Genomic DNA, 24903 nt, shown 5'->3' with positions numbered 1-24903 from the left:
ATAAGCCTTAATAGTGATTTGGTTTGTAGCATTCACAGCTTTGTCAGAATATCCCAATTGTCTGATGGTGCTCAATGTACAAATATTAAGACCTGCTCCTCCATCTATCAGGACTCATTTTATTCGGTGTTTATGTATGAAGGCTTCAATATGTAGAGGTGCATTATGAGGCTGACTTATGGAGGCGTCATCGGCTTCTGTGAATGTGAGGGAGTGTGGAACGGATAGGTATCCTACCATGGCTTGAAACTGATCCACGTTCAGATCAGTAGGGACAGCAGTATCTCTCAAGGTTTTGTCAAGGACAACTTTATGTGCAGGAGATATACGTAAGAGCTCAAGAATAGAGATGAGTGCGGGTGTTTTCCCTAATTGCTCTACAAGATCGTACTCAGGCTTAGTTGACGAAAGATTGGTATTCTTAGTAGAGGTACCTGGCAATGTGATCTTACCTCGACGGGTTGTAACATGACATTCAGAGGTAGATGCGGACGAAGATCCCACACCTTTTAGGACAATTTTAGGTCGCTGAGGAGGATTCTCAGGATTTTTATTTTTGATAGTAATGGTAGAAATATGATTGTCCATTGAGATGTGATTAATAGTGGAATCATAATTGTAAGATGTTCTGGTGTAATTGGCTTGATCATCTGTGACTTTGCCTTTTCCCTTGTCATGTTTCGGGAATGGTTCCTTAAACACCTCATGCTCTTGGTTAGATGAATGTCCCTCAATCTCAATATCTCCTCTGTCAATGAGATCTTGTACAATGTTTTTCAATCGATGGCAATTACTTGTCTTGTGACCCTTGCTCTTATGAAATTCACAATATTCATCATCATTCCACCAATTCGGTTTTACCTTTGGTTCATATGGAGGAAAATCTAGGACCGTGATCACTTTGTTTGCTACAAGCTTTTTGAATACTGATTCAAGTGGTTCTCCCAATGGAGTGTACTTCCTTCGTGGTTTAGCAGCCGTTTGATTGTTCACTTGATTGTTGGTAGAATTTGATCCAGAAAAGATGAACTTTGGTCTCACTGTGTTGGCATCAACAACACCATCATTAACTGTGTTCTTGTTCTTGTTCCAAAACTTTGGTTTGTCCTTTCCCTTAAAGTCCTCTTTGTTTTCTTTGAATAGTTTGATAACTCCTTGTTCAATCAAGACCTTTTCTGTTGCTAGGCCCTTTTCAATGACATCCTTAAATGTAGACAAACAAGCTTTTCTGAGATCATAGCCAATAGCCTTGTTAACATTTTGTGTGAACATTTCCACCATTTGTTTTTGCGGGATTTCACAAGAGCATCTGCTAGCTAAGTTTCTCCATCTTTGTAAAAATGACGCAAAAGATTCTCCTTCTTTTTGTTTCGTATTGCACAAGGTAGTAACTGAGACATCTGTTTCAATGTTGTAAGAGAAATGTTGAATGAATGCCTCTGCCAAGTCGCCCCATGACTTAATACCAGGAGGTAATTGAGAAAACCATTCCATCGCTTGATCTCCTAAGCTCTGTGGGAACAACCTCATTAAGTATGTTTCTTCTGCCGCTACCTCAATGCAAGCTGTGAAGAATTGTCTTATGTGTGCCTTGGGGTCTCCTCTCCCTCTATATTTGTCGAATTTCGGCGTTGCAAAGTGCGGAGGAAACGGAGGCATTGGAATGCTCTTATCAAAGGGATAAGGGCATATATCTCTCATAGTATATGTGGGTTTTGATGTGCCCATGTCTTCCACTTTCTTTTGTAGATCTCTAATTTGTTGCTCCAAATTATTTTTGGGAGGAGATGGATTTCTTGTAGCATATCCCATGTTTGAAACACCCATTTGAGGAGTAGCTTGTTGCATATATGGATGATACTGATCGTAGACATGTCCATATGGAGGTCTATATTGTTGTGACATGTATGGAGCACTTGGCATAATTTCTTGTTGAGGGACCCCATATCTGTTTTGTGTATATAAACCATATTCAATGGGCCTTTCATTTTCCATTATGTTGCCCCCAATTTTGGCATGAGGTCTTCTTGTGTCAAAATTTTGAGGAAGTCCTTGAGTATCCATTTGTCTTGGTTGACCCATATCTTGAGCATGTGTTTGAACATAAGGCCTCCATGATGGTCTTTGAGTGTAAGTATCATGCATTTGAGCTTGTGTATGTGGGATTGCTGGTTTCTGAAGCAAAACTGATGGTGACTCCGGCATCATATTATTGGGTCCTCCACTATTTGGTTGAGTTTGTTGTGAAGGTCTACTTTCCATAAGTTGAGATAAGTCAAAATCATGTGGTATTTTAGCTCCACTTTGTGCCATCATGTTTAGAAAGTATTGATGATCTCTCCTCATTATCTCTTCAACCAATCTATTGAATTGAGGATCCATTATAGATTCTTGTATGTCTGCTGATAGTATTGAAGAATTGTCAACATTGTCATTGTGTGTAGCGTTGTGTATAGCGTTTGCGCTTTCCATATTTGGATTGTGTCTATAAACATTCATGTCTGGTAATGTAGTGTGCTCAGGATTGTAGAAGACATCATTGTCATACTCATAAGAACTCATGTTTACGGACCCTTGAGCTTCTTTAGCTTTTCTCCTAGATTTTTGAAGACGGGTTTCAACCATGAACTAGGTGTTTAGCAATATGTGAGAGTCTTAGACGAAAATGACAAGAGTATGTAAGACCAAGAGTTGTATGGAGTGTAAATGAATCTGAAGTTTACTTGCAATGTCCAAAGTGTAAGACCAAGTATGTACGTAGTAGAGTAGGTGTGACTTCCAAAGAGAGGATAGTTTCTCTTGATGAGGTAAGCTGACCTTGACTCTAAGTAAGACCAAATGAGACCCAAAGGTAAGAAACCTTGATGAGGGACCACTTAACAAAGTGTTGTAGTATGTAGTGTGTTGACAAAGTATAGTGAGGACAAGCAAGTGACCTTTTGACTCAAGTTTAGACAAGTATGAATGTAAAATGAGGTATGAAGCAATGATGAACTGTGTAAGACCTTAGAACAGGCTGAATGCTAGATGAAACCTGAAGAGACAACCTAGGAAGCTCAAGTATGCCGAAACTGATTTCTTTGTTTGCTTGACTGTTAAACTTTTTTTTCAAATCCTGACACAGACGCCTCTGTATACTTCACAGACGCGGTTTTAAGACACAGACGCTATTCTGTTTGACACAAACGTGATTCTGAGATTTCCTGTTGATGTTTGCTGGGACTGTAACAGTTTTTTGCAATTTTGGACACAGACGCTTCTGTATACTTCACAGACGCGATTTCCAGACACAGACGTGTCTCTGTTCGACACAGACGCTGATAAAAACACAGACGCTATTCTGTACTTCACAGACGCGTTTATCATACACAGACGCGGTTTTAACAGACACAGACGCGTTTCTGTAACCTTAGTGCAATCTTTCCTATCTGTGAATTTGTTTTGCTGTGACCAAATCTGATTTTTTGACTGTTTTTCATGACAAGAGGACACAGTGTTGATGACCCAATGTTTGCAGACTGTTTAGACTCCAAAAAGTGTGTTGTTTGATGTAAAAAGTTTTTGCATACACTTGAAGACACAAAAGACACAATGTTTTGCTGTTTTGTCTTGATTGTTTGAATGTTTATCATAAGTCAAGCACAATTCTTATGGCTGGCCAGGACAATAATTGTTGATCCCACATGGGGTTTTACCCCCGAGGCTACGCTATTCAGAGCGGATACTTAGATGCTTGACCTCACTGGCTCCACCCTCGGCACTCACTTCTCGGGTCAGCCAAGCATCAGTCCCCATGAAAACTCCCCATGGCGAACTTTGTATCTCTACTAAGAACCGTATGTGTGTGGGCCGCTACCAGAGGTCCGACCTCCTGCCTCAACAACTAGAAGGATTTGGGCATCTAAAACAATGAGGTGCTAGTAAGGGCATCCGCTCGTGTGGCCATACATGCGGCACTTTCAGCTCTGTAAATACAGAAGGCTCCCAGCCGGTAGGGGTTACGCCCTACAAATGATCAAATAAATTTGATCAAACGGGTTTATGGGGAGACATAGTGTCGGTATGAACTAATTAGCACACGTTATTCATAGTTTTCACCATGAATACATTTGATTACAGTGGCTTGGAAGAAGATGGCTTTTCTTTTGCTACCACTTGGGTCGTTCTCTTCTCACTAGTAGTCCTAATGACCACACGGGAAGACAGGCCCTCTAAAGAATAAACAAAAAGAGCCTATTGCTCAAGACACAAAAGACAATGGTTCAATTTTAGTGCACCAATCGAAGTGTTTGCTAAGCTATGAAGACAAGGCACACAAATAAAATTACAAAACCCTAGCTAAGGCCCTGCAACAAAATTGTTAGTAGTTTGGGTTGTTTCAAGTGATAACCCCTTCCTGCAAGCACACAAGTTAGGTAAATTTTAAGAAAACCCAAAAAGACTTTGTGAAAAGGGGCCTTCAACAAAAACGTATTTGCCTCCAAAGCAAGCTGCACAAACCAGGTTAGCTAGATCTGCAAAGGTTAGCCAAAAATAAACCAGATCTGAAACCCTAAGTACAAAATCCGAAAACCCGAATCGAAAAACTTAAAAAAATTTGCAAAACAGAATGCACAGACGCTGTTATACCAGACACAGACGCGTCTGTCCGACACAGACGCGGTTCTGTGATTCGCAGACGTGATTTCAGAACACAGACGCCTCTTTATTCTGCAGACGCGATCAGATGGTTCACAGACGCGATTCGGGATCACAGACGCGACTTTCGGAAACCTGCAAAAAAATAAAAATGACAGAAACACAGACGCGATAAAAGATATCACAGACGCCTCTGAAATACAAAAACGCGATCCGAACACTCGCAGACGCGGAAAAAACCTAAAATGTCATCGAAATCGTCCGATCTGCAACTTCAAAAATGCAAAATCTGCAACAAAAATGTTAAATGCAAAGGGACAAGAGTCCCACCGGGCGTGCCAAAATGTATATGGTGAAAATGGATAGCAATAAACAACAATATTGAAAGACTAAAATGGATTCAACCACCAAACCCTAGTCTAACAATGAACAAAGATCCACCATAACATATGAAGATAACCTAAGACAATGCAAAATAACTCAAAAATCACAAAGATTATACCATCACATGTCCACTAGGGTTTTGATCTCCATTCTTCCTATCTCCATTGATCTTGTTTGATATGCTTGCTCTCAGATGTATGCACAAGAGCTCAACAAAGAACGGAATGTGGTTGCAAGTAGAATTGTAGTGTAGTCAATTGATCCAGTAGTTAGGGTTTGGTAATGAAGAAAGCATCTCCTTAAATAGAAGACACAATAGAAAATGGAGGGTTAAGATTGAGAGGTGTAAAAAGGAGGTCGGCTAGGATTAGAGGGTAGGTATAAGAAATACCAAAATAATGAAAGGGGTAGGTAGTGTAGGAAATAAGAGATGAATGACATGTGTCATGTGTAGAAAAAGATAATGAATTAATTAAATAAATAAAGATTTATTTAATTAATAGAAGAAGTAGGGCAATTAAATAAATAAAATATTTATTTAATATAGGAAAGGGATAATTTAAATAAATAAATGTATTTATTTAAATGAGAAATAAGGCTAGAAGAGGATAAATGAATTAATTAAATAAATAAAGATTTATTTAATTAATAGAAGAATTAGGCTTAGATAATTAAATAAATAAAATATTTATTTAATTAGACATGACAATTTTGGGTGTCTACACAATACATAATTCAACTTTTTGAAATTATTATATCAATATTGACTAACTACTAAGAACAATCTTTATTTTAATTTATTCTAACAACATTGACTAACTATTAACAAGCACTCATTGTTGCATACATAACGTAACAACTTTGATTAATTATTAAAAACATTTGTCATTTCAAAGCTATTAAAAAAAATTAACTAACAATTAACTAGATAATATTTCCACTCTCAAACATTTTATAATAACCCTACACAACCCTTACAATTCTATTTTGTTAAATTCTTATGCATTGTCTAAATAAATTTGATTTATAAAGTTTTAATTGTTTAAATTTATTTTTAATGCTTATTTTGTTACACTTTTTTAAGATTGGATTTTATTTGGGTGTGAAAAATAAAATAAAAAATGTAACAAAACAAATATTAAATGAATAGTAGTTAGACTTTCATTGATAATAACCGTGTCAACAACAATGCCATTTTCTTCTTTTAGTCCCTTTTCCAACAATAACCCTAATTTTAATTCTATCTTAAATCATAATGCTAACTATAACCCTAACCATACTTCTATTTCTAATCATAACCCTAACCCTAACCTTAACCTCAATTCTAACCCAAATTCTATCTATAAACCTACTCCTACTACTAATCCTAACTCTAATTCTAATTCTTATCCTCAGCCTAAGCCTAACCCTAATCCTAATCCTAACCCTAACCCTAACCACCCTAACCCTAACCCTAACCCTAACCACCCTAACCCTAACCCTAACCCTAACCCTAACCCCAACTCTCACACTAACCGTTATTCTATCTCTAATGCTAACACTAATTGTAACCTTGATCTTAACCCTAACCCTAACCCTAACTCTAAATATAATCTCAATCATAATTCTATCTGTAAACATATCCCCAACTATAACCCTAATCATAATCTTATCTCTAATCATAATCCTAAATGTAGCCAAACCCATATTTTTATCTCTAACCATAACCCTAACCTTAATATTAAACCCAACCTTAACACTAATTGTAATCCTAATTCTATTTGTAACCCTATTCTTAATCTTAATCTTAACCCTAACCATAACCCTAATCCTAACCCTATCCACAACCTTAATTTAACCCTAACCATAATGTTATCTCTAATCCTAACTCTAATATTAACCCTAACCCTAATCCTAGTTTTGATTCTATGTCTAACCCTAACCCTAATTTTGATTCTATGTCTAATCTTAACCCTAACCCTAATTTTATCTTTAATTATAATCCCAACACTAGTTTTAATCCTAACCCCAACCTTAACATAATCCTAACCCTAATTCATTTACTGTCAAGTAATCATAATTATATCCCCAAATGTAATCCTAACCATAACCTTAATCATAATTTTGTATCTAATTGTAATTTTATCTCTAACCCAAATCATCTTTATCTCTAATCATAATTGTAACCTTAATACTAAACCTAAGATTAACCCTAACCCTAGCCCTAATTTCATCTTTTACCTTGATCCTAACCTTATCCACATCCCTAACTCTGATTCTAACCCCAACCATAACACTACACCTTATTCTATCTCTAATCCTAACCCTAACCCCAAGTTTATTCCTAAACCTAACCTTAACACTAACCCTAATTCTATATCTAACTATAACCCCAATCTTTATCTTAACCCTAACTTCAACTTTAAGCATAACTCTAACCTAATTTATTTAATATTGTAATCATAATTCCATCTCTAAATGTAACTCTAACTATAAACCTAATCATAATTCTATCTCTAGCTATAGCCCTAACTGTAACCTAAACCATAATTTTATCTCTAATCATAAACATAACCCCAATACTAACCTAAACTTAACTCTAACCATGATCATAATTATATCTCTAACCTTAATATTAACCCTAACCCTATCCATAACCCCAACTCTAGTTCTAATTCTAATCCAACCCTAATTATATTTCTAATCTTTTTTTATCGATAATTCTATATTTAATCTTAATCTTAACCCTAAATTTATCTCTAACCTTAACCTTAACCTCAACCCCAACCTTAATCCTATCCCTAACTTAATTAATTTAGCACTACAAATTCTATTAGCATATATATATTTAATGATTATATAAAAACTAGGTGAACAGATTTTTTTAAAAATACCTATTTTTAAAAATATCTCTCAACATATTTATATATTTTATTCAATTTCCCATCGAGTTTAAGAGGGTTTCTTTTATGTATGTTTTTTATTTTTGCTTAGCCTCGTTCGGGCACATGAAAACAACCAATAGGAAAAACCCAAAATGAGATACGGGGAGGGAAAACCAAACTAGTTGGACATGGGAATCGGTCTGAACCAGTCTTCTTTTCGCTATAAATTTTTAACTTCAATTTCTGTCCATTAAATTCTTATATTCGCGTCGATAAACTTATTTGTCTGCGTACGCAATCAGCGATTAAATTTGTCAGTTTTTTTAAAACTCGACCGAAAGCTCATTAAAATCCAACTTGGGTTTTTTGGTTTAATCTTATCCTCGATCAGCAGATTATTTGGTGTGTAGGAGGCGGAATATGGAGGTGGTGCCTGGAGCTAGTAATAATGGTAATGAAGAAGCCGTCAATAAGAATGGGGTTTGCAATCCAGATGACGGATATTTGGTTGAAGATGATGGGAAGCTAAGCGACGAGAAGACAACCCCTGAGCAGCCCAAGGAAAGCCGCGCAGAAATGTTATCTAGACATCAGTAAGTCTTTTTCGGGTTCTTTTTCTCTCTTTTAATTAGAAAAATATTTCTAGGGTTTTGTTGATATTGGATTAGGGTTCTTGAGAGAGTATGAGGGTTTCCAGAGTTGAAAACACTGTTAGATATATAAAGTTTTAGTAATGGTAGATTTTTTAAGAATTATCGGTAAGTTCTCTTTGGCATGACTAAGAGCGTCCCTTAAAATCTGATCTTATCTGTATGGGGAGGGCACTCCTAGAATTGGATGAGGTAGTTAACACGGATACAAATTTAATACTAGACAGTTAACTCAATGAAAGTTTTAATTTTTTTTTTGTATGATCATGCACATGCCTATATGTTTAGAGATCAGGTCTTCACTTTAAAACCCCAATGGCTTATTTAATGGCTTGTCCTTTTTGACATTATTTTTTGTATTTTTAAACATACATTAAGTCATCTTTTCGATGACCAGTTATAGTCATTTCCTCTATAACGTTTCTTCTCTGTAGGCTAATGATAAGCACAAGGCAAGTTTCTCCACAAAAGTTGTAAAAGAAGAGATTTCTTTTGTTTATTAAATGAGCCTAAATTTGTGAGATTTGAGTCTTCAAATATTCCAACTTCTCTATGTATGATCAGACGACCATAACTTTGCATACGGATGAAATTTATGGATTATTGTTTAAAAAAACGGCTCTATGCCTGAATGTGTTTCTTTGCATTGGAATATCCGAGACTTATTTCTTTGAGGTTGCGAGCTCCTTACATTCCGAGTGATCATGGGTATGGCATAGATAAGTCAATATCTTATTAATTCTGCATCAAATAAAATTGTTGCTGAGTGTATTGTATGATTTTTTTTCAGTTTTTTGTTAAATTTATCATATATTATCATGTAATTTTAAATGTGTAATTATTGTATCTCTTTGACTTTAAAATTGGAATTATAAATACCCTCCTTTGTCAGAAGAGTGCCTAAAGACCCTCAATCTTCTTGGCCTGTCGACCAATCCAAGTAGAGAGACTCAAAACATGAAAGGTTTTTTTAATTTATTTTAAATATAGAAAAAGAACATTATACATCATAGCATGGCCTTTATCAGGCAGTGCATCAAAATGTCTTCTAAGATACTAGAGTAATAGTACATAATTACAACGATTATGCAATGATTTGTATCTTTTCAAAACTTGTACAAAAGGTTGACAGTAGCAGAATTCCTATACAAAAGGACCATATCAAAAGATTCCTAACCGAAAATATCTAATTTATTGTTTCGGAAGTTCTTTCATCCAAGTTGTCTATCCCAGTGGCCCCTCCATCCATATGATGGTCTTGTTCCAATTTTCCAGATCTGGTACTGGTGGGGAACCAGCAGATCTCTCCAAGATATCCTCTGTCAGGTTCTCTTGCTGGTTTCTGTCTATTTTTCTTCCTTCATTGAGTTCTTGCATGAAGGTCTCAAGTGCTCTAATGAATGGAGTCCTCTCTTCCCTGTGCAATGACCAGGTGTACCTGTTGTGACCATTTCACACATGGCCCTATCAAAATAGGGACCTCCCCTTTTTTTTTTAGCCCTAGTCTCTCTTGGTCTATTGTCACCCTTGCAAGTTTGAATGAGTGGTTAGGGTGGTTGTCAGCTCAATTGCTCCAGGTCTGCAATAGCAAAATGGTAGAGAGGAGAAGTCAAATTGAGCATACTGAGGAAAAGGTTTGATGGGGGAATCCTTAAGAGTCTAAACCTAATCAACAATGCAAATGTTCTTTTTGTCATTCGAGTGACTTACATGCATCCCAATGAGAGGTGACTTTCAGGAGTGGAAATTTGACTAAGTATATGACAATTTCAAGTGCTCCCTAGTAGGAGCAAATTTTGCTCCTATTGCTCCTCATTAGGAGCGAAATCCTTTCCAAGTTCTCTAAGTCACTCAAGATGCCTCTAAGCATTGTGCGATGTCTCAATTCGAGCAAGGAACGCAATGCAAAATCAATAACCTCGAATAAGGTCAAGTATGTAGGCAACTTCAAGTGCTTCCTAGTTGGAGCGAAATTTGCTTCCATTGCCCATGGGTGAAAGCGATGCAAGTTTCTTGAACAACATTTGAGCGAAATGAGTGAGCTCATAAGCCTTTAGCAACATTTCTATCACAGGAGAAGTGAAGCCTATCATGAATTCAACCAAGGAATGAATGAGAGATTGCTAGTAAAGGATGCTTCAAGTGCATCACTTTTGGAGCGAACTTCAAGTGCATCCCTTTTGGAGCGAATTTCAAGTGCATCCCTTTTGGAGCGAACTTCAAGTGCATCACTTTGGGAGCGAACTTCAAGTGCTCCTTCTTTGGAGCGAAATTTACTTCAAGTGCTCTTCCTTTAGAGCAAATTTGCCTTAGAAGCCTTGATTGAGTGCGATTGAAAGCGTTTAAGTTATCATGAGTGAAGATAGTGAACATGATTTTGATTTGAAATTCATTTCTAGTGCTCCTTCTTTGGAGCGAAAACTACCTTGGGTGCTCCACTTTTGGAGCGAATTTCACTCTAGGTGCTCCTATTTGAGAGGGAATTTGCCTCATTTGCCCAGGATAAGATGCAAAATTGCTTTATAGATCATTGCCTTGAGCCGATTTGATGTCTTCATATGCTTAGAAAAGAAAAATTTTGAGTTTAAGATGATGAAGGGCGAAACTTGAAGGTCACTTCAAGTGCTCCTCTTTGGGAGTGAACTTCAAGTGCTCCTCTTTGGAAGCGATTTCCTTACATAGAGCAATTCAAACATTTTGGCGCCAAAAGAACTTAATTTGAAATTTAAAATTCAAAAGAAAATGTTTTAAAGTGGTGAGTTGGCCCTATAAAAAGATTATTATTATCAAGTCGGCCTTCACCTAAAGAGACATGTCTCTTGCCCTAAAGCGCCTATATAAGGATATTCAAACAATCGTTCTTAACATCAAATCAAATCAATTCATTCATGCAATCTCAGTCAGCATCGAAAGCGAATTCAATCATCAAAAATGCAGGTTCAGTGATCAAGAAAGGCAAATTCCATCATTGAGCAGAGAAATTCATCAAAGAGTAGCTGCGAATTCACCAATGAGGCAACGAATTTGCTCAGTAAGGAGACATATTCACCAATGAGACAACGAATTTTCTCAGTAAGGAGACATATTCACAGAGAACTTCATTAGTATCACACCAAATTCGTCTTAAAGAGAAGCGAATTCACCCTTCACAAGGTGAAATTATCCAGCTACAGTGAATTCCTTGATATTATCAGTCATCTTTTGATCAAATTCAAGGTTAATCTGTTAGAAATCAGAGGTAAGTGTTGTATTTTGACTGATAGGAAATTAAAAACAGGTCTAATTGGAGTCAAATAATGATATATTTATTGAGTTAGGCCTCTCTTATTGATGCTGATGCATTAATAAATGTAGATAAGTGTGTTAAGAAATAGGAATCAGTCTTATTTAGCATCTAATTTCAGATTCATTTGAATTTAAGATTGATTTAAATCCATATTGTAGGCTATCTACTATCATTCTTAAGGGTAAATAGGCTTAACCACATTAATATTTTGCATATCTTTCACCATTCTCATAATTTACACATCTCTTATAGGTGAAGAATGGCAGCACCTAAGCCTAGTGGAACTGTGAATCGTCAAGCACTCATCAAAGAAGATTTGAGGAGCGGTACATTAGAAACCAAGGTCACATCTCATTGGAGCAGAATAGGAGACACCAATCTTGGGAAATTCGACATCAGGAAGTTTCGGAGTTCGTTGTATAGAAGTGAACCTACTGGTACAACAAAGAAGATGATGGATAGTAGGATTGTAAATGTAGTTGGCTCCCCTCCTGCGGTGCAATGCTATGAGTTAATTGTTGAATGTGCCCAACACTATGATTCTCGTTCAAGAAGGATAGTGGCAAAAGATGGAAGAGTGCTCACATATCTCTTGGAGACAGCCATTAGTGAAGCATTTCATCTACCCGAGTCTAGAGACATGATCTACATGAGTGTAGATGAAGCTAAGTCAGCCTATGATGATGATCCAAAATCTTGTTTAAGGATCATTGACAAGTTTTGGTTATCAAAGAGTAGAGGTGGTAAGAGCAGAATGCTCGACAGATTACACAAAGTGGACTTCAAAAATGAATTCATAGACTTCATCACTCTACTTCATCGTGTGGTGGGTGCACCTAAGGCTTCATACTTTGAGGAATGTATGTTTTTCTTCATAGAGGTAGTCACTCATGGCAAGAATGCAATCAATTGGGTGAGACTCATTAGCAACAGTATTGATGTGCAACTGAGTAGACTAATGCGCACTAGGACATTCTTTACGAGTATCCCGGACTGGTGTATAGAGGTGTAGTCGGAAGAGGACCAGGAGAAATAAAAGTGCATGAGTGTTATACATAGCTACATCATCCGACTAAGCACCACTATAGGAGAGTGAATGATGCATTTACTATGCACATCACAAGGTCGCTTCAAGGCGGAATTCATCAAAGACTTTCTCCAGGAGCACAAACATTGGTTCAACAATATGGTGCATGGTTCATCCAATTCCCAAAGTTCACCTATATCACAGTTCAAGGATGCCCTTCTCCTCCCTACATGCTGCCTCGCTACCCGATCAATAGAATAGTGCTACTTGAGGTGGTAAGACAATTAGTAGCATATGCCAAGGCATATAGGCACAAACATGGAACCAATGTCTCTTTTCCTATTTCACTTGGAGACTCTATTGAAGTGTGTCCTTCCCTTCAAGCAGCTAAGAAAGCCGAAGAGGAGTTAGCTCTCTTCACTCAAGCCATTCACTCCTAGAGATTACTTTGATCCATATGACAATGTAAGAGGAATTATGGGAAAGAAGTATAAACATTAGTGGCAGTTAGAAGACCATTGGATAAATGTTCAAGATGATGTAGAAGTAAAAAAAAAATGTATTCCAGGCTACCTCTTGATTTCATCCGGAAGTGTAAGATATTTAGTGTTGCTGATCAAGCACAGGATAGCAGCAAATATCTCCAATCCGCCTATGCCAAAGAAAGCAAGGAAATCAAGATCAATTGGGTTGACATGGAGGTCGTAGATTTAAAGGAGTTGATGAAACAAGTCTTGGAATACACTCGCATATGGATAGACATCCAACACCAGAAATTGAAAGAGCAGAATATAACAATGACATTTGACTCAGAAGCAAGGATAGACAATGAAGACGATGCAAGCGCGAGTGGAAGTACTTCCCAATTAACTCACTCAAGAGGTTCAAAGAGAAAAGATGATTGTGGAGAAAAGGAGTCATCAAGGAAGAAGCATAAATCAAATTTCAGCCATCCTTCTGGTACTTCCTCCAGACGTGAAGAAAAGTTGAATTAGGATGAAAGACATGAAGAACAAAGGATAGATAAAGAATTGAGTCAAGGAGTAAATGAATCAATGGAATCTACAGTTCAGGATGATAAAGGCAAAGAAAAGTTATCACAAGAACAAAAGGATCTCACTCCTTATATTCAAGAGAATGATGAAGATGAAGAAGAAGACAATGACGAGACCACTTCCCCACCTAGAGATGAGCAGTTGCCCGAAGGAACACAAGTTGAAGAAGGGAGATCATCTATTCCTGAATGGCTTAAGGAAAGGCTTGCCAGAGAAGTGATAGCAATTGATGAAGAACCAGTATGACTTAGATAGCCTTCTAAGTTAGACTCAAGAGGTCACTGAAAAAAGGAAAGCTACAAAGATGTCTAAAGGTGATTAGAGATGATTCAGGTTCTCGGAAGTTACAAATAGCTACTCTGATGGTTGACAAGTATGAAGATAAAATCATAGCGGATGAATATGATATGGAGACTATTGATTTGGGTCCACTCACCTTCGAGCAAGCCATAGGTGATGCGAGTGATTCATTAAAGACAATCAATGATATGCTTAGAATGGAAGTAGAGAAGAATAAAAAGTTAGAGAAGGAGATAAGTGTGTGGAGAAACTACTTCCAATAGTTCAAAGAACCATTGAGGCAACATGATCCAACAATTACACCACCGCCTTTGTTCCTTCGGAATCAGTTGATCATTTGGAGGAGAAGAGGAATTCGGCAGAATTGATGGACACATGGATAGAAGACTCTTACACCAAAGTTAGCAAGTTTATGAGGGATATAATGAAAACACTTGATACAATCATAAAAGTCCTTGGAAGGACTCATGTCCTCATAGAAGCTTTTGAAGCATTTGCTCATACCAGAGATGTTATCATCCCAGTCTTGCAAGTAATACAGAAAACACCCAGGGAAGTCTTAACTAGAGAGAAAATAAGAAGAGAAGGATCTACGCCTAGCTTTCTACATTGAAGTAGTCTACTTCGCACAAAGAAGATTGTTTTTGAAGATATTTGTAATGGATGCATTCAAGTTCAAGGCAATATGCATCTTATTCATGATAAGATTGTGGAAGTAGCACAAATCGTCTTGGAGAAGAAGATCGATCTTGGAATGATTATAGAAGCCAAAGAATTGGAGGAAAGAATAAAAGTTATCTTTCATGGAACTGATGGAATAATCACCAAAAAGCAATTGGATGATATGCTCGCACTCATAATATTAGCCAGCAAAACAAAAGAGCTTGAACCTGAATGGGAGAATGCTATCATCAAGGCCTTTGAGGAACTCATGCACATGGAAGAGCAGTTGAAGACTACTAAAAGTTCCAATGACTGAGATAGAGGGCATGATGATCAGATTCATTGAATATGCCAAAAGGAAAAGGGAGAAAGGGAACAAGATTCTAGAAGACAGTTTGTTATGATCCTACTTGGCAACTCATTTTCTCATTAGAGGACGCTTCCTCGATTTTTGTGCGAGCTCATATCATTTTCTCATTGGTTGATTTCATGATAATGTTTATCTTGATAGGGTTTTGTTTGTATCAAACCCTAATTAGGGTTTAGGTGGCAAAATCGTGGCCCTTGATCTTCATTTGATCTTGGCCCTTCATTGTGTTTGGGAGTGCTATATAAACTCCACTCATTTCATTTGTAATCATTAGACATTAGACAATAGACATTAGCTATAAGAGATAGATATTTGAGTTCAAGAGAGATAAGAGGAGGACTTGAAGAGTTGTTGTTACTTTGCTATTGGATTAATAAAACATTGAAGTTATGGTGTTTCTATTCAATCCTTGAAGCTTCTTGCATGGTTTTTCATCCTCTCAAGTCAATCTTTGATATTGATATAAGTATTTACATTGAATGTTGTACATGATTTATTGCGAAGCTCATAGTCCATACCACTAGCCTCTTGCTGATTGTAAGCGTGCCTTGTGTGGTCAACTGGAATCATTGAAAGTGCTTAAGTTCAATTGTTGCTTAATCATGGATATGCATTCAAGTGATGGTGTCTATGCTTAGTAGCGATTTGAAAATCTTCAAATGTCCTTAGAAGATTGCACTAGTTTTGGTGGAGTTGTTCTTGTATGGCAATACTAAGACTAGTAGAGTTTCACTTAAATCGTCCTTCATCCATTCATTCCTAGGAATAGCTTAGTAGCTCCCAACCCTCATGTTTTGCAATTTTTGATAAACATCTAGTAGTATTAGAAAAAAACTTCATTCCATATCATCCGTAAAACACTTCATGAAGTCACTTCATGCGCAAGGCCCCTTGATGAAACGACAATCATAACGACCAATTGTGCTTATCCACACTTTGTAACTCGACATACCAAAATCTTGGAGTTGTCTCAAGTGATCCTTGTGCAAATCTTCAGCATTTGACTAACTTTGTTCAAGAGAGGATAAGATACTTTTGAGTATTTTATTCTGTGTTCGCATGTGCATGAAAAACACATCAATAGTACCCACGTGACAACTTCAAGGTATACACTCTAGTAGTTCCATCATGTACAAATCTCTCAAACTTCTTCTTGGCCATCTTCATGACAATGGTAACTTGCGACTCAACATTAAAAAATACGAGTCTTCTCAAAGACTCAGGTAAGTAATCTACCGTTACCTTGATATTTTTCCTCATTTCTAAGGGCCAAATTTGCCATAAGATCTAGAGTCCTTTTTAAGCCCTTTTACAAAGCCATAAACAATATCATGAATGGACATAGTAATAGTAAGATTGACACCAAATATACTCCAAATTTCTTTAGCCACAATACAATAAAATCAATGTGAGCAATTGATTCAAAAACTTTGCAAATGTAACAAATATTCGTGCTCTGTTCACTGTTTTTAATAGGCAATCTTTGTAGGAGAAGCTGCCATTTGAAACATTTCTTCTTGGGCATAACATTATTGCCCTGTAAAGTAGTAAAACATATTGCCAATCTTTGTTAGAATGATTGAGATTACATAGATTATTAAGGTGAGATATAATTCCTTATTGCAGCATAATGACGCATAAACAGATTTAGCTTTGATGTTCAGATGAGGAGTACCATCCTTCCATTTGAATAGCTTAAATCTGTCATCTATTGAAGAACAAATCTTGGGGAGCTGGAGATTGGAGCACACCTCCCTCAAAAAAAAGTTTGTTCTCCAATTGGAGGGGGGAAATTGGTAACACCGACAAAGAGTGTTCTAGGACATTAACTGCCCATCATAGATAATATCATTAAAGCAACTAATGCCTTATTCCAACTCTTAGCCAAGCAACCTTGAATAAGGGCAAGAGGCTTGCCTTTGTGGGTAAGGTTTCACCAAATGGACCTCTCCTCACATAAGGTGTTATCATCAATGGAAATATCACTGTGAGAAATCAGGTTCCGAATGACCTCCTAGGCTTTCCATATGGCCTTCAAGACAGAGGAACCTGTAGGGAAAACAAAGAATTTTCTAGTGATCAAGTCACTAAAGGGAGCAACTTCCAGGTCTTGGCTTGTTTGGGAACGACTAACTTGATGTTGTTCCTAATGAGCACCTTCCATGGCTTAGTTCCATCCAGAGCATGAAAAATCCATTTGGTAGCAAGGGAAATCCCCCGCAACTCGAGATCCTTAAGACCCAAGCCCCTCACATTCTTTCCTAAACAACACCACTGCCATTTGATTGAATGCCATTTCTTGTTGCCTTTGCTATCAAACCATAAAAACCTCCTAATCTATTTCTGATTGCCATTAATTTGGTAGTTACTTAATAGCCAAACCGAAGCATAGTAGATACTGTAAGATGATAAAATTTTATGACACACTTGCACCCTCCCAACCATAGATAAGTATTGTTTGTTCCATTTGCTAAGCTTGTGGTCAATCTTACTCTTAATCCATAGCCACATGTCGTCAGACATGGGTTGGCTGCAAATGGAATACCAAGGTATCTTACTTGGTTGTTGGAAACATCCCATTGTTAGTTATATTTGTAGTACCATATGGGGGGGGATTCTTCCCATCCTAGCAAAATAGACTTGGTGAATGACACTTTTTCCTCAAAGGCTTCACATAATAGATCTAATTTTTATAAGCAGGGAATCCATATTTTCTTTGTCAAGTTGCAGGAAGAGAGCAGTATTGTTTGCGAACTGTATGTTAATCAAGTCTTCATTGTTAGGAAGAGAGATACCTTTAATCCTTGGGGAATAGGAGGAGTCTCTAAGAAGGTAGAAAATTGCATGAAGCACAATAACAAACAATGCCGGTGCAAGGGGGCATCCTTGTTTGATGGATCTCCCTAGGGTGAAGCTGTGGGTACGGGATCCATTGACTTCAACCTAGGCCGAGGCATCCTTCAGTAAGACCCGAATTACTTGATAGAACTCTTAGGGAAAGCCAAATCCTTCCAACATCATGATAAAAATACTCCACTCAACCCGGTCAATATGCTTTCTCAAAGTCTATTAGGAAAATGGTTGCCTTCTGATTAGTTCTATTAGCTCATCTCATAGCTTTCCAACTAGTAATGAGGCTCTCAAGGATGAATCTGCCTTTGATAAACCCTATTTGAGTGCTACTAACAAACTTGGGAAGTATATTAACAAGTCTTAGAGCCACAATTTTTGCAAGAATCTTGTACGATGCATTCAACAAAGTTATCAATCTCCAATTCTTGATGAGGGATTTGTCCCCATCCTTAGGAAGGAGTCTGATGACCCCTTTGTTGATTTCAATTCCCAATGAACCCACTCTAATAGCTTCCTCATATACTTGAAACAAATCATTACCAATCCAGCTCTTAGCCTCTTTGTAGAACTCAACAGGTAGTCCATTAGGGCCAGGTGCTTTATCATTATTAAGTGTGCTAATGGCTTGTGAGAATTTCCTCCAATGTAATCGGTTTCTTAAGCGTACTTGCTTCTTTTTCAGAAACCTTCTTATAAGAATGAGTGCTTTACATATCTCGCTGGCTTTCTGGCTGCTAGGTGAGTATCCTTCAGATGAGAAAAGTTTGTGGTAATATGTAAGGAAGGCATCTTTGATGTCATCTTGGTCTACCAATTCTTTGCCTTCCTCCCATATTTTATCTATTCTTTCCTTGAATTCTTTCTGTCTTAGCAAGTTGAAGAAAAACTTGGAGCCCTTATCTCCCTGCTACAACCAATTGATTCTGGCTCTTACCTTTTGGCGTTGTATTTTCTTAGTCTGCAAACTCCTCAATTGAATTCTAGTAAGCGCTAGAGATTCTGAAACTATTAGATTGGTAGGATCCTATTAGATTTGGGATTCAAGAGCAAGAATATTGTCATCAAGCTCTTTTTCCAGCCTCCTATCATCTTTAGCTTTTTTCTTGCCCACAGTTAGAAATAAGGTTTTTCAACTATTGACGTTCTTGTTCCATTTGTCAATGGCAGATGGGGTGCTGTTATCCCATTTGTTAACTTGTCTTATCATGTAGATTGCACACCTGATATCTTGATCTATGAGCATATTGATGTTGAGAATGAAGTTATCTTTCCTAATAAGAGGCTTACGAAGATAACTGTTCATAGTGACCATATCTTTGATAGTGTGGTGATCAGATAGAGTGTATGGACACACTTTAACAGTGGTGCCATCCTTCGTGTGATTGAAGGAGTAGTGATCGTTATTAGCATAAATTCTGTCAAGCCTACAGTGAGTTACACCATGTATACCAGATACAATTATAGTCTTTCTTTTTGCCTTCTAAGGGATCAAATAGCCTAAGTTTCTCTTTCATCCTGGTCTAGTAAAATTTCTCATTACTTTTCCACTCAAAATCCAAATCCCCAATTTCATCTTCATGGTGCTCAACCATATTAAAGTCACCTCCTTTGACCCAAGGCACATCAGGGAGGTTGAAGAGCCATTTCTAGAGTTCAATTCTTTCTTTGTAATCATTAGATGCATATAGAGAACAAAGGCCCAATTTGGAGCCCTTGTCATTGATGATGACTCAAACTGCTTTGTTGCATGGGGAAGCCCCATTGTCTGAGACCAAATTTCCCCTTTTGTTGGTTAAGAGAATGACTGCACCCCCTTTGCCTCTACTGTGTTTACTTTGCCTCTACTGTGTTTAGTAGTAAATTAGGTAGCATCCTTCTAGATATACCTGAGATTCACATCCAGGTTGAAGTTCGTGGCTTTTACTTCCTGCATAAACATTGCATCGATGTGCTTGTGTTGATTCAAGAACCTCCTGACTGCAAATTTCTTTTCAGGGATTCAAGCCCCTTGACATTCCATGATATACAGTTTAATTCCATAGGGCACTTTTTAGAGGGAGATATCCATAGCAGCCTTAAAGTTATCAAAACATTTGGGTAGGTCCTTGTTATTATCCTGTTTTTTTGGTAGAGGAGACATTATTTTTCAATCTCTCTCTTTTTCTTGAACGACCATTTCTGTAGGGATTAGTTTATCTGAGTTCTCCTTCTTGGAGAGCTTACTGATGCTTCGACCAGGAAGTTGCCCCTCCTTATTGTTAAGATCACAAGAACTTATATCTGCTTGCTGTTCAGGTTCTATAGGGTGGGACTCTTCCATGTCCATGTTGGAGCCCACGATGTCATTGTCATAAGGAACAATGGCTAGGTCAAGGTGCCCCTTCGCACCCTCATTACTCACAATGGGATCTGCATTGATCAAACAGGGATCAGATTCATTCTTTGCATCCCCAATCTCTGGGAGGCCAAGGGGGGCAATATCTTGAATTCTAGAGTTATGGAGATTGGAGCTAGGTGGAACTAGGGGTCATAGTACTAGGAGATTGCTTAGGGGTGGTGATTTGATTCTCCTCATGGGGAGTGGAAGAGTAGCATTCACCAAAATCAATGGGGTGGGTCTCCTTAGCAGAAGAAACTGCACGAGCATTGAAATTGTTGGACAACTTCAATGAGGAGGCTCTCAGCTTGGGGTTAATCATATTATCAGACCCATTCAACCCCATACTATTATGACCCATGTTCTCAAAATCCCTAACCATAGACTTAGCAAAAGAGTCATTACTATTCTCAAACACATTATTCACATTCAGCTGAAGGTGAGAGACGATATCCAATTGGGTGGTGTCACTTCCAGTAGGGGATCTGTCTATATCGACATTATTTGATTGAGTCACATCCATCATGCTAACCATATTCTTCCTTATATTCTCCAAAGCCAATTGTTGAACATTTCTTCTCCTAACCTTATTAGGTATGGGCATAGTAAACTGACCAAGTTTATCTTTTGGGGCTTCCTTGATTTGGGAAAGAGAGACAATAACAAGAAAGTGGGGAGGAGGATCATTATTGAATTTTCCAACATGCAGAGAGTATGAAGGTGGGTATCTTAGCAGGAGGGTCCTTAGACGCAACCCGAATGATGTCTTGCAATGCTTTAATCTTTTTGATGAGGGGCCCTTGATCATTGCCGGCGGCCAAAGTGTTAAGAGTTTGAGGGCGGAGGTAGACTTGCTTGATTGGGTGAGGAAGCTTCAGGATTAGCCTTGCTAAGAAGATTAGGGTTAGCCCCTTCTGCAACTTTGGCAAGCAATTTATGTCGTGCAACAATAGGGCAATTTCTCTTGATGTGGCCTTCATGGTGACACAAAAAACAAGCATTGATTCCACCAAGCTCTTTTATAATGCAAGTAACAGGTTCATTGTCTATGAGGATTTCAATGAACTTGCGAAAGTCACAACTAGGATTGATCGAGATGAGCTCTCCGACATCCATATGCGGTAGGATAGACTCGGTGTTATCAACCCTTAGTACTTTCCCAACCGACTCCAACATATGTGGGATTAAGTTCCAGAGCAGAGGGTGGAGGTTCTTGACAACAATCCAAAGAGGGCAAGGTAGGGCCATGATTTATCAACCATTTGAGAGCCCTAAATGTACAATTGCCAATAAACCAATATTGTCTCTCAACCATAGCCTTTTGTGATTTTGGATCTTTGAAAAAGATGAGAAAAGCCCTTTTTATATCATTCTATAGAATGAGAATTGCTGTACAAAGAAAATGCAATAAATTTAGAATGTCAAGGTCGGCAGATTGCTTACCTATGAGGAGGTCAAAGGCGTCCTCCACCTCATGTGGAGAACCCTTGTATTAGGGTTCCACTCCGTCGTCCGTCTGCTCCCCAATTTTCACTCTGTATCAATATAAAGTTTGAAAGGTTTGCCTTGGTTCACATAGCATTTATCTTCATTCAAAAGTGTTTGTAATAATCTTGCTTTTTGTTTAGCTTGAAACGTATATAACTTGTTACCGGCTTGTATAATATAAGTGATCCTAAATTTGGTCAAGTTGTTTGGATTGGGAAATTTCCATAGTAGGTGTTCGTCTATAGCAGTGCTATGAGTGTTCTTCTAGCTGCTGTAGGTGTTCATAAAATATGTTGGATAGTGTCTAATAACATGCTGCGGGTGTTTTCCAACATGCTTTGGGTTTTATGTTCACATCATAAATGGCATAGGTTCTCTTGGAGAGCTGTTCTATGACTTTGTGTTCGTTGTTATTCTTCTGTTGGATTCATTATTGGTGTGATTGCCATTGCTTTTAACAATGCTGCAAATGTCAGAAAGGATGGACACCGCGTGTGAGTGGAAATCAGTTCCGTAGTGTTGTGACCATTTCACACATCGCCCCATTAAAATGGGGACCCATCTTTTTGCTCGGTTTTGCCTGTTTCTCTCCCTGCTTTTAGGGTTTTTGGGTTGGTGAGTCAGTTGTCTGGATTGGGGTTAAGCCTTAGGGTTTCCGTTTTGATGTTTTCAAGCCAGTGTCTAGTCCAAATTTTGATGATTGTTGAGCTTCCTCTCGTAGGATGCAATTTTGAAATAAGGTGAATCTGTCAGGGGGTCAAATGAGTTTGTCTAGGTTCAGTCAGATTTTTTGAATGCAAGTCCAAATTTTGCCTAAGTGTTGATGATGGAATTTTGAAATTTTGTTTGAGTGATTTTGACCAAATTTTGGAAATTTTGATAATTGATCCCAGGCATTGGAAATGGCCTAATTTTGTCTTGTGAAGTGACTGAAGTCTTGAAATCTTGGTATTTTGGCCTATGGAAGTGAAATCGCTCCTGTCCCTCAGTCAGGGACCAGGGCGAAAATGATATTTTATGCATCTTGGTTATTAATTTATTTCATTTGTCTTGTGCAGGGTCGCCAGGAGGTGCAATAATTGAAGATTTAGAAGATTTTTGAGACTCGAAATGGCAAATTTTTAAAGTTTAAAGTCAAATCGCTCCTGTCCCTCAGTCAGGGACCAGGGCGAAATGACTTACTTAGATCATTTTGACCTCATTTTGATCAAATTGAAGCGTCAAGGACGCAATGGAAGGTGAAATCAACATGATGGAACGCCAGGAATCAGCCGTTTGCAATGAAAAGTTGAGATTTTGACCTCAAGGACAAAAATCGCTTCTGTCCCTCACTGAAGGACCGGAGCTTGTTTCTCAAAATTTCACTGTCCTTGCAGGACCAAGTCGATTTTTGGATTGGAAGAGGTAAAGGAGGACATCTTTTGTCCATTGAATATAATTTGAAGAAATTTGCAAACAAGGAAACATGCTATGAAGACAAATCGCTCCTGTCCCTCACTGAAGGACCGGAGCTTGAAATCCAAAATTGCCTTGTCCTTGAAAGATTTGAACGATTTCGCGATTTGAGAAGAACAAGGGAGGTACATTTTGCTCGTTGAATATAATTTGATTGTACCTCGAAGGAGAAAATTGGCCCTAGAAGCAAAATCGCTCCTGTCCCTCTGCCAGGGACCAGGGCGAATTTTAAATGATAGCTCCCGTCCCTCTCTCAGGGACCAGAGCGATTCCTCCATAAGACAAGTTTTTGGCAAAGTGAAAAGAGTTTTTAAGTTTGAGGCAAGTAAAAGGAGGCATAACGAATCTATTGGAGATCATTTGAAGATTGCAAGATACCAAATGAAGCCCATATTTGCCTAGGCGCTCCTGTCCCTCTCCAAGGGACCAGAGCGATTTCCTCTTAAGACAAATTTCCCACCAAGTTGGAGCAAGTCTCATGTTAAAGATAAATGAAGGGGAACATAATGAGTCCGTTGAAGACAAATTTGAAAGTTGGCAAAGCACGAATGAGCTTACAAGTGAAAATTCGCTCCTGTCCTTCAGTCAAGGACCAGGGCAAAATCAAGGCTATCTAATATTCTCCTCCAAGTGTAAACCACTCCAAGCCAAGGTACAAGGTGGCAATGATGTTTGGAACGCCTCGAAGAGGAACAAAGTTGCAAGGACCATGAAAATTGATGAAATTATCCAAGTTCGCTCCTGTCCCTCACTAAGGGACCAGAGCGAAATAGTCAAATATGCTTAAACTTTGAAGGCCACTTTCGTTTCAAACGTTCAAGAAGGAATAAAGGGCACCATTTTACGCCTTGAAGACAATTTGATATCAATATGATAGAGGATTTGCACCATAGACTAAAGTTCGCTCCTGTCCTTCAGTCAAGGACCAGGGCGATATTCACTAGACTGGTCATTTCTTTCAAAAACCACGTCAAGGCGAGGTCGTGCAAGGTCGAAAATGTCTTTGAGAAGATGATAAGCAAGGAACCAAACGTCAAAAAGTGACTAACTTGAGCAAAGAGGCAAGTTCACTCCTGTCCTTCAGTCAAGGACCAGGGCGATATTCATAAAATCAATCATTTTTCCTCCTAGATCACATCAAAGCAAGGTTACACAAGATCCAAAATGTCATTTGAAAGGTGATGAACAAAGAGTTAAGGTTAAAAGATGACAAATTTGAACTAGAATTCAAAGTTCGCTCCTGTCCCTCACCAAGGGACCAGGGCGAAAATCACTCAAATATCAAATTCGCTTTGCAAGGGACAAGTTAAGTATGTGTAGAATGAATGGATGAAGTTATTTCTTGCCTTGTGACGTAAGTTGGCAATTAAAATGATCAAGGATCAAGGAGAAAAGCAAAGTTCGCTCCTGTCCCTCACCAAGGGACCAGGGCGAAAATGGTCTAAAAGGTATTCCTTCCAAAGATGGAATAGGTCACACTTAAAATACCTAGC

At 38.1% G+C, this 24903-nt stretch overlaps 1 protein-coding gene across 1 annotated transcript in view; it reads left to right on the top strand.

Annotated features, from left to right (window-relative positions):
• The first annotated feature begins 7962 nt into the window (after window positions 1-7962).
• Window positions 7963-24903, top strand: part of LOC131029967 (OVARIAN TUMOR DOMAIN-containing deubiquitinating enzyme 5) — a 45214-nt gene continuing 28273 nt past the window's right edge. The window contains exon 1 of the mRNA XM_057960651.2: window positions 7963-8479. Coding sequence (XP_057816634.1) covers window positions 8307-8479 — 173 coding nt within the window. The 5' untranslated portion in view covers window positions 7963-8306. The remainder of the gene's footprint in view (window positions 8480-24903) is intronic.

The sequence above is a fragment of the Cryptomeria japonica genome, chromosome 10, assembly GCF_030272615.1.
Source record: "Cryptomeria japonica chromosome 10, Sugi_1.0, whole genome shotgun sequence".
Lineage (NCBI taxonomy): Eukaryota > Viridiplantae > Streptophyta > Pinopsida > Cupressales > Cupressaceae > Cryptomeria > Cryptomeria japonica.
Note: the sequence above shows the minus strand (reverse complement) of the source record. Positions and strands in the feature narration are given on the sequence as shown.